This window comes from Bison bison, unplaced genomic scaffold (assembly GCF_000754665.1).
Source record: "Bison bison bison isolate TAMUID 2011002044 unplaced genomic scaffold, Bison_UMD1.0 scf7180017864035, whole genome shotgun sequence".
NCBI classification, from domain to species: Eukaryota; Metazoa; Chordata; class Mammalia; order Artiodactyla; family Bovidae; genus Bison; species Bison bison.
The window spans coordinates 7,015,681-7,025,907 of NW_011494607.1; the positions used below are offsets into that span (position 1 = coordinate 7,015,681).

General features: G+C 38.2%; 1 protein-coding gene across 3 annotated transcripts in view; it reads left to right on the forward strand.

The window, feature by feature from the left end:
• Window positions 1-10,227, forward strand: part of ORC3 (origin recognition complex, subunit 3) — a 71,271-nt gene that overhangs the window by 3,856 nt on the left and 57,188 nt on the right. For all 3 annotated transcript variants that reach the window (XM_010834687.1, XM_010834688.1, XM_010834689.1), the window contains exons 3-4: window positions 5,087-5,184; window positions 7,072-7,216. In XM_010834687.1, the coding sequence (XP_010832989.1) occupies window positions 5,087-5,184; window positions 7,072-7,216 (243 nt within the window). The remainder of the gene's footprint in view (window positions 1-5,086; window positions 5,185-7,071; window positions 7,217-10,227) is intronic.

A 10,227-nucleotide genomic window follows, 5' to 3' on the forward strand; every position in this document is an offset into this window, starting at 1 on the left:
CCTCCTGCCCCCAATCCCTCCCAGCATCAGAGTCTTTTCCAATGAGTCAACTCTTTGCATGAGGTGGCCAAAGTACTGGAGTTTCAACTTTAGCATCATTCCTTTCAAAGAAATCCCAGGGCTGATCTCCTTCAGAATGGACTGGTTGGATTTCCTTGCAGTCCAAGGGACTCTCAAGAGTCTTCTCCAACACCACAGTTCAAAAGCATCAATTCTTCATACCAAACTGTTAAATGGGCATATTTTATTATTTGTAAATTACACTTCAATAAAATTAAATTATTAAAAAAATACTATCTTCCTCTATTTATATCCAAATATCTGTTTAGTGGTCATGTTAGAAGACTTGACTACTTCAAACAAATTAAGATGTTGTTACCAGTCAGAAAATGTTTATTGCACTGGTTCTCAATTGGGGCTGCAATTAGTTATTTTTACATATTTATTTAGTTGCTCTGGATCTTAGTTGTGGCACACAGGATCTTCATTTGCCACATTCGAATTCTTAATTGCAGCATGTGGGATCTAGTTCCCTAACAAGGGATCAAACCTGGGCCCCCTTCATTGGGAGCACAGAGTCTTAGCCAGTGGACCACCAGGGAAGTCCCAAGATTAGAATCACTTGAGGAACTTAAAAAAAAAAAAAAAAAACCTGATTATTTTTTCAGTATAATTGTAGATTCATGTGCAGTTGTAAGAAAAAGTGGAGAGAGTTCCCTTGAACTCTTACTCAGTTATCCCTGTTGGTAGCATATCTCGTGCCTGTAGTACAGTTTCACAACTAGCAAACTGACAGTGGTACAGTCTGTCGACCTTATTCATATTTCAACTTTCTTAAAAATGCTGATGCCCAGACCCTATCCCAGACCAATTGAATCAGAATCTGTGGGAGTGGGACCCAGGTGTTAGTATTTTTTAAAAGCTCCTCTCAGGCATATTGAATATTTCCACTCAATATTCAGTACTATGAAGATTCATTCTGATGGGAAAATTATGTGCAGTTAAGTATACTCATGCACTAATTTTGTATTAAAAAAGGAAAACTGGACTATCCTATTGTTTGACTAAGAAAATAAACAGTTCAAATATATAAAATTGGATTTTTCTAAATCATCACAGAAAGTAGACCTTAAAAGTGTTAATCCATCAGTTTGAGACCAGCTAGGCTTCCCTGGTGGCTCAGTCTGTAAAGAATCCACCTGCAATGCAGGAGACTGGGCTTTGATCCCTGGATTGGGAAGATCCCCTGGAGAAGGAAATGGCTACCCACTCCAGTATTCTTGCCTGGGAAATCCTGTGAACAGAGGAGCCTGCTGGGATATAGTCTATGTATGGAGTGGCTGAGAGTTGGACACGACTGAGCAACTGACACACACGTGTTAATTTGTTTAATCTTCTCAGCAAACTATGAAATCAGTTTTAAACTGTTTTCTGCACTAAAGTATGTGAGGATACTTAGACTAGAAAGAACTTTCTCAGTGATAGTGCTAGCAAGTGGCAGAGCTGAAATTTGAAATCAAGCTGATTCCAGAGCCTACGGTCTAACCACTACTTAATACTGTCTCTCATAATATGAGGCAAGTTTTTGCTTAGAACTTTTTGTGTTGAATTTCAGCTGTAACTTACTAAGATTTGTTTAAAGATTTTTAGTGTTAATAAAGCGAATATGTATAATTATATAGTTTGACCTTTGAAGTACCTGAGGGTTTTTTTTTTTTTGGTATGTATGTGCTGATTAAAGGCCAACAGATACTGTTTTATTACGAAACTCTTAGGGGGAATTGACCCTGATTATAAGATGGAGCAGAAATGAGGAAAACAAATCCAGATTTTAGCACTTGCTTTCACTGGCTTCAGTTCTTGAAACAAATTGCCTAAAGAAGTAGGAAGATGCTCTGCATTCCTCACCATTTGTCCCCTTGGCTTGAAGACACTTGGGCATATATATAAAAGAAGAATGGTACCTCTCCCTTGCTTCAGCGTTGTGTGGATGACTGCACATCTGTTACACAACTGGGCAAGAGGTGGAGAGGGAGGGAGGGAGGGCCAGGCAGCGGCACTGGCACTGCAGGGGGTGTTCACCTGAGCAAAGCAGCTAGACTAGGAGCAGGAAGGAATCTGTCAACAGGGAGAGCTTACTTTCTTTAGCTTATCTTAATACTTACTTTTTTTAACTTTTTACCTACCATATCTACAAATGACAGCAGTTAAAGTGTCCTGCTGCTGTTTTTTCCCCTCCAAATTTTAATAGTTAAAATTATATATTTTGATGTAGCATAAAAGGTAATACCACTTTAATGTTTTATATGCTTTTACTCTTCAAATTCGGAGAAGGCAATGGCAACCCACTCCATTACTCTTGCCTGGAAAATCCCATGGACGGAGGAGCCTGGTAGGTTGCAATCCATGGGGTTGCTAGGAGTCGGACACGGCTGAGCGACTTCACTTTCACATTTTACTTTCATGCATTGTAGAAGGAAATGGCAACCCACTCCAGTGTTCTTGCCTGGAGAATCCCAGGGACGGGGGAGCCTGGTGGGCTGTCGTCTCTGGGGTAGCACAGAGTCGGACACGACTGAAACGACTTAGCAGCAGCAACTCTTCAAATTAAAATGACTTTTTCACAATTAAAAAATAGATACATTTAAAAAATAAATAAAATAGCTTTTTCTATTTAAGGACCTGTGTTATTCTGTTTTATCTCTTAATAATGTATCTTCCGGAGAAGGCAATGGCACCCCACTCCAGTACTCTTGCCTGGAAAATCCCATGCACGGAGGAGCCTGGTAGGCTACAGTCCATGGGGTCGCTGAGGGTCAGACAAGACTGAGCGACTTCACTTTCACTTCTCACTTTCATGCATTGGAGAAGGAAATGGCAACCCACTCCAGTGTTCTTGCCTGGAGAATCCCAGCGACGTCGGAGCCTGGTGGGCTGCCGTCTATGGGTGCCAGTGCCAGCCGGCAAAGTCGATCAGGTCCTGAGAACGTGCACGGCAGGGCTGAGAAAAGAAACTAAAGCAAGAGACTACAACAAAGATGGGGTCGAGAGGTTCAGACACATCTCCACGAATGGACGCAGTCTGACACCAACTTTATTCAGCATCTTATATTTATACAGAAAAGTGTGAGAAAGACAAGACAGTTGACATTTTTTCTTGGTTGACCTATACATCTTACAGACAGTCACAAGAAATCTTGAGAGCATGGGAATGGCACCCTGTTATTATTTCTTACACCAGATAACATTTCTCTGTGTGTGAGAAGTTTGCACAGAACTCCAGGTGTCCGGGACAGAGAGCTGTGTAAGCGCCTAATCTCTGGGGTGGCGGGACAGAGAGCTGTGTTTGCAAGCAAACCCTCAAGGACTGAGGCAGCTCCCAGAGCTGTGTCCTTCAGACAAAGGACCCCGTTCTCACGGGCAGCTCCCCGAATATGGGGTCGCACAGAGTCGGATACGACTGAAGTGACTTAGCAGCAATGTATCTTCTTGCTTTTATTTGGTTTGCATTTTTATTCTATAACCTTGTCTATCCTTTACCATATGATGACTTCAGTATATTCTAAGGCTTTTGATAAATTTTAAAATTAGTACTTATCAAAAACTGAGTAACAATTAGAAGGAAGAGTTCCTAAACTTGAAAGAAAATTTCTGTTCCCAACTATCAATTAACTTTAAAACTTGTTCAGAGGATACTAGCAGCATCTCAGTGAAATCAGAAAAAAATATGTACTTTCCCAATTATTTTTTAATACCATGACACTTCTAGCTGTTGCAATATCTATCAGTAAACAGGAAATATGAAGAGAAGTGGAAAACTATAAGGCATATAAAATATTTGACTACATATTCGAATATTAAAAAAGAGACCTGTAGTATTTGGAGATGTGAATTTTTTTTAGCATATTAAAAATGTCACTTCTTCCCTAGTCGTCTACAGATTTTAGTTCATCCAGTCAAACACCAGTATAATTGGTTTTGAGAAGTGACAAAATTAATTTGAAAGAATGTCTTAAATTTTTTTGAAAGAGAATAATGTTTGATGGTAGTAGGAAGAAGCTGAATCTATTTGATATTAGAATGTACTACACAGCTACAATAATTAAAAGAGTCAGAATTGGTACGGGAGTAGAGTTGGATTTGGTAGAACAAAAGAAGTTCAAAAACAGTTACAAGTGTATTTGTAAGTATTCAGACCATAAGGGCATCTTACATTGGTGGGAGCAAGGATGGATTATTCAATAAATGAGTATTTTTTAAACTGAAAGTTTGCAACCCAAGTGTGAGCCATGAAATTAATTCAGTGGGTCCTGACAGTTTTAAAAACAGGTTGGAAAATGTTTGCTATCACATGAAAATGAAAAGTACTTCTTTAGGATTTTTGTTTTTCATAGATGTACATGTATAGGATGTAAATGTGTTCCTTAGTATGGATCATGGTTTAAAGAGTTTGAAAACTTGCAATAAATAGTGTGTTGATAAATGGCTAACCACGTAGAGGAAAACATTCAAGAAGGATGTAAAATGCAGACTAAATAAAAGACTGCTATACTATTTCAGTTGAACAAAGAATAAGAATAGTAGCAGTTAAATGAATGAGAATTAAATGAATGAAAATAGAAAAAGAAAAAAAAGAAAATAGAAAAAGAAAAAGAATAGTAGCAGAAGAATTAATGAGAATCATTTAGTAAAGGAGAATAAATGAATGAGAATCACTTATTAAAGGAGAGTTCAAATATGTGAAGTATACAGAACCTTGTAAGAGCAAATAGAGAAAATACATTAATACTAGATGTATGTACCTCAAACCAAAACCATTAAATAAACTTAGAAATTTTTAAAAAATGATAGAAATACAATCAAAATTTAAAAGATTTTTGAACTTACAAATACCATTAGTATAGTAAAAATATAGATATAAATAAAATTAAATATAAAGGATACTAAATGTTACATATAAAATATATATATTTCTGATGTTTATTAAAAAATTCAATCCTGTCACTTCTTGTGTGATTTTGCACAGAGATTTCCTAAGTGTTACCATGTAAAAAAGAAACTGACTGATTTCTTTCTGTGTTTTTAGAGGACTATTTTCATAAAGGGAAAAATGCATCCGAGGACAGTAAGCTTCGCTTTGAAACTTACCAGTTAATATGGCAGCAGATGAAATCTGAAACTGAGGTGAATCCCTTTTTTTTTTTAAAATAACGTTTCTTTAATATCATACCTCTCATGTTTGTTGGCTTCCCATTTTACTTTCTACCAATTTATAAGAATATTGATGACATATAGTTAATCTTGGTTAAGCATAATATGTGTATCCTAAAACAACCACAACACCCTTGTTTCAAGTATTAAGCCTAGCTTCAGGTATTGGGACATATGTTTACAGTGGTGGCTCCTAGTGCATAGGCCCTTTTCATATCGTCACTACTTCTAAATAGTGGCACTCTTTTTATTTTTTTAATTAATTTAATTAGAAGGTAATTACTTTCCAATATTGTGGTGGTTTTTGCCATACAGCGACATGAATCAGCCATGGGTATACATGTGTCCCCCATCCCAACCCCCTGTCCCACCTCCCTCCCCATCCTATTCCTCTGGGTTGTCCCAAAGCGCTGGCTTTGAGTGCGTTGCTTCATGCATTGAACTAGCACTGGTCATCTGTTTTACATATGGTAATACACATGTTTCAGTGTAAATAGTGGCACTCTTTAAATTATCCATTCAGTTACACATTTAAGAAATCAAGCTAATTCTAAACTACTTCATTCTCTCATCCCCCTTTTCAGTTGCCATGTTCTTAATATTTCAGCTCTGAAAAGTTTCTCCACCATAGCAGATTTGTAGATGTGAGACCAGCATATTGAGGGGTCTTGTTTTGTTCGACCACACAGGATTGTATTTCTTGTTCTTTTGTGTCTTTAGGGGGCAGAGTTATGTACTTCCAGTTTATTACTGCTTCCCACCACCCTCTATTGCTTTCCACCTGATGGCTTTGCTCCTTGCTGTATTCTGTGGGACCCTTGAAGCAGTTTGGATTTATGGTTTCTAGTTTAAAAATGCTAAATCACTTCAGTCGTGTCCGACTCTGTGTGACCCCAGAGACGACAGCCCACCAGGCTCCCCCGTCCCTGGAATTCTCCAAGCAAGAACACTGGAGTGGGTTGCCATTTCCTTCTCCAATTAAAAAATCTAAATGGTCCTAATAGATTGTCATCATATCCTCTTAACTGATGTCCCTGCCTCTGATGTCAAACCCTTCAGGTCTGTCGCTTATACCTATGCCACCATTGGCCAAATCCTGTGGGGCAGATCCAGCCCTATGCCAGGCTACAGGGGTTTTCCAGCCCCACTACCAGAACAGCTCCTATGATCCCATCTAATCTGGCCTTCACAGATTAACCCTTCTTAACCCCGATTTAATCATACCTCATGGTTCTCCCCACAGGACAAAATCCTAATGCTTCAATTTCAGATATATATTTCCTTGGTCTAGTCCCTTGAGTGTTTTGTCCAGTCTCATTCCTGGCCACTTCTCATGTTCTTTATGTTTAGCTGTGTCTGATTCCGCAGATGATTGGTGCTTTCTTCCTTGTTTGCCTTCTCCATTGTCTATTCCCATTCCTTCTTCATTTTTTTTTCATCCACCATCACCTCCTGCATCACCTGCTCCGTGCTTTGGCTCAATTATATTACCTGCTCAGCTTAAGTTGGATGGTCCTTCTTTTTGCATAGATTGCTACAACAATATTGGAACAGTGTATTTTAATTTAATTGTAAGTGTTCTATCTCAGTTCTTCTCTTTTCTTAGGGAAGAGATTTTTTCATTTGTAAGGTGATTAGAAAAGCCTTGTTGAATAAATAAATGAGATTTTTTGAAGGAAAGAATCCCAAACACTGGATATTCACTGGATATTTAAGGAAAAAAAATTTAAATTTCATCTAATAATCATTTTACATGTGATCTTTGGAATTGAAATTATGATAGTTTTCTTTCTCAGATTTGGAAAGATGTATCAGATTGCTGCTAAAAATAATTTGTGAAGTTTTGTGTTTTCTTTGTAGCGACTACAGGAGGAATTAAATAAAAACCTATTTGACAGTCTCGTTGAATTTCTGCAAACATCTCATTCTGGGCTCTGGAAGAATTCTAAAGACTGGAGCTGTGAAATAAAACTCAGAGAAATTCCAACTGCTGCTCTTGTTCTAGGTACAAATGTGTGTGTTTGTTTTTTCGTAAATAGTGGTTTTGTTGTTGAGAATAGTATGGAATCACCTGTTCTGATAAATTTGTTTTGTCTTTTTCATTTGCATAATTACATTGATCAAAATTTGCATACTTTGAAAACCAATTAAGTGTTCTTACATTAATCATACATCTGTAAATTAAATTGACCAAGGGTTAGTTAGTACCCTCCTCACCTTTTTGTCAGAAAAATGAAGGGGCACTAAATTTGTATTACTATTACTCTTTCTTCATTAGTTATTTTAATATGAGATTTGAATTCAGTGATAAACTATCAGTATATTGATAGATGTGACTTTTACTTTTTAAGTCATATCTTTAGTGAAATTACTCTGACCTTAATTTTATTTCCCTGTGCTTATTTTTAAAAATTTTGTATTGTAATATTGTGTTAATATTAACTGTTTGGAGGGGGAGGTTGGATGAAATATATATGTTACTTTCAGACTGCAGATTGTAAATTTTTTAGGTGCTTAAGTATCCACTAATATCTCATTTTAATTAAACATCTGGAATGCAGGATATTGGAAAAAATTCTTTGGAATATTAGCAAATTTTCTTCATTCCTTTTGAAAGGAAAGTTGGATTTATTTGGATTCCAACTTAAATTCCAATACATTTAAGAGTATTCCAAACATACTTTTCATTGTATTTCCAATTTATTATTTATTCAAGGTATTTATATTAGTGAGCTCTCAGATAAGAAATTAATTCTGTTATTTAATACTGCCTCTAACACTGTTCATTACCTAAATATTCTTCCTGATATTCAGGGTAATACCTCTCAAACTTTAATGTGCCTATAAATAATCTCCAGGGATCTTAGTAAACACAGATTTTCATTAATAAGTCTAGGGTGGGGCCAGACTTATTTGCTGGTTATTTAAGCTTGCTCATTTCTAACAAGCGTCCAGCTGATGCCCATATTGCCAATCCCAGGACCACTCAGTAACAAAACTCCAGCGAATGGTTGTTGTAATGCTGTGGACCAGTTTTTCAGTGCAGTTTTAGTTTTAAACCCCTTCCATTTACTGATGAGAAACAGAGACCTAGTGATGGCTGGCCTGTACTGTCGGGGTTTTAGTTTCTCTCCTGCCAGGTTATACAGCCTGATAGATGGCTATTGTTGTTCAGTCACTCACCTGTGTCCAACTCTTAGTGACCCCATGGACTGCAGCCTGCCAGGCTTCCCTTTCCTTCACCATCTCCTGGAGCTTGCTTAAACTCATGTCCATTGAGTAGGTGATGCCATCCAGCCATCTCATCCTCTGTCCTCCCCTTCTCCTCCTGCCCTCAATCTTTCCCAGCATCAGGGTCTTTTCTAATAAGTCAGCTCTTTGCGTCAGGTAGCCAAAGTATTGGAGCTTCAGCATCAGTCCTTCCAGTGAATATTCAGGACTGATTGCCTTTAGGATTGACTGGTTTGATCCCCTTGTAGTCCAAGGGATTCTCATGAGACTTTTCCAACACTACAGTTCAAAAGCATCAATTCTTTGGCACTCAGCCTTCTTTATGGTCCAACTCTCACATCTGTACATGACTACTGGAAAAACTATAGCTGTGACTATATGAACCTTTGTCGGCAAAGTAATGTCTCTGCTTTTTAGTGTTCTGTCTAGGTTTGTATAGCTTTTCTTCCAAGGAGCAAGTATCTTTTAATTTCATGGTTGCAGTCACCACCTGCAGTGATTTTGGAAGAAGAAAAAATCTCTCACTGTTTCCACCGTTTCCCCATGAAGTGATGGGACCGGATGCCATGATCTTAGTTTTCTGAATATTGAGTTTTAAACCAGCCTTTTCACTCTGCTCTTTAACTTTGACAAAGAGGCTCTTTAGTACCTCTTCGCTTTCTGCCATAAGGGTAGTGTCATCTGCATATCTGAGGTTATTGATGTTTCTCCCAGCAATCTTGATTCCAGCTTGTACTTCATCCAGCCCAGCATTTTGCATGATATACTCTGCATATAAATTAAATAAGCAGGATGACAGTATACTGCCTTGATGTGCTCCTTTCCCAATTTGGAACCTGTCCGTTGTTCCACGTCTGATTCTAATTGTTGCTTCTTCACCTGCATACAGGTTTCTCTGGAGGCAGGTCAGGTGGTCTGGTATTCCCATTTCTTGAAGAATTTGCCACAGTTTGTTGTGATCCACAGTCAAAGGCTTTAGCATAGTCAATAAAGCAGAAATAGATGTTTTTCTGGAAATCTCTTGCTTTTTCTGTGATCCAGCAGATGGTTGCAATTTGATCTTTGGTTCTTCTGCCTTTTCCAAATCCAGCTTGAACATCTGGAAGTTCTCGATTTGTAAACTGTTGAAGCCTAGCTTGGAAAATTTTGAGCATTACTTTGCTAGCGTGGGAAATGTGTGCCATTGTGCAGTGGTTTGAACATACTTTGGCATTGCCTTTCTTGAGATTAGAATGAAAACTGACCTTTTCTAGTCCTGTGGCCACTGCTGGGTTTTCCAAATTTGCTGGCATATTGAGTGCAGCACTTTAACAGCATCATCTTTTAGGATTTGAAATAGCTTAGCTGGAATTCCATCACCTCCACTAGCTTTGTAGTGATGCTTCCTAAGGGCCACTTAACTTTGTACTCCAGGATATCCGAGTCTAGGTGAGTGATCACACCATCATGGTTATCTGGGTCATTAAGATCTCTTTTGTATAGTTCTTCTGTGTATTCTTGCCACCTCTTCTTAATATCTTTTGTTTCTGTTAGGTCCATACCGTTCCTGTCCTTTATTGTGCTCATCTTTGCATGAAAAATTTTCTTCAGTTCAGTCGCTCATTTATGTCCGACTCTTTGTGACCCCATGAATTGCAGCACGCCAGGCCTCCCTGTCCATCACCAACTCGTGGAGTTCATCCAAACTCATGTCCATCAAGTCAGTGATGCCATCCAGCCATCTCATCCTCTGTTGTCCCCTTCTCCTCCTGCCCCCAATCCCTCCCAGCATCAGGGTCTTTTCCA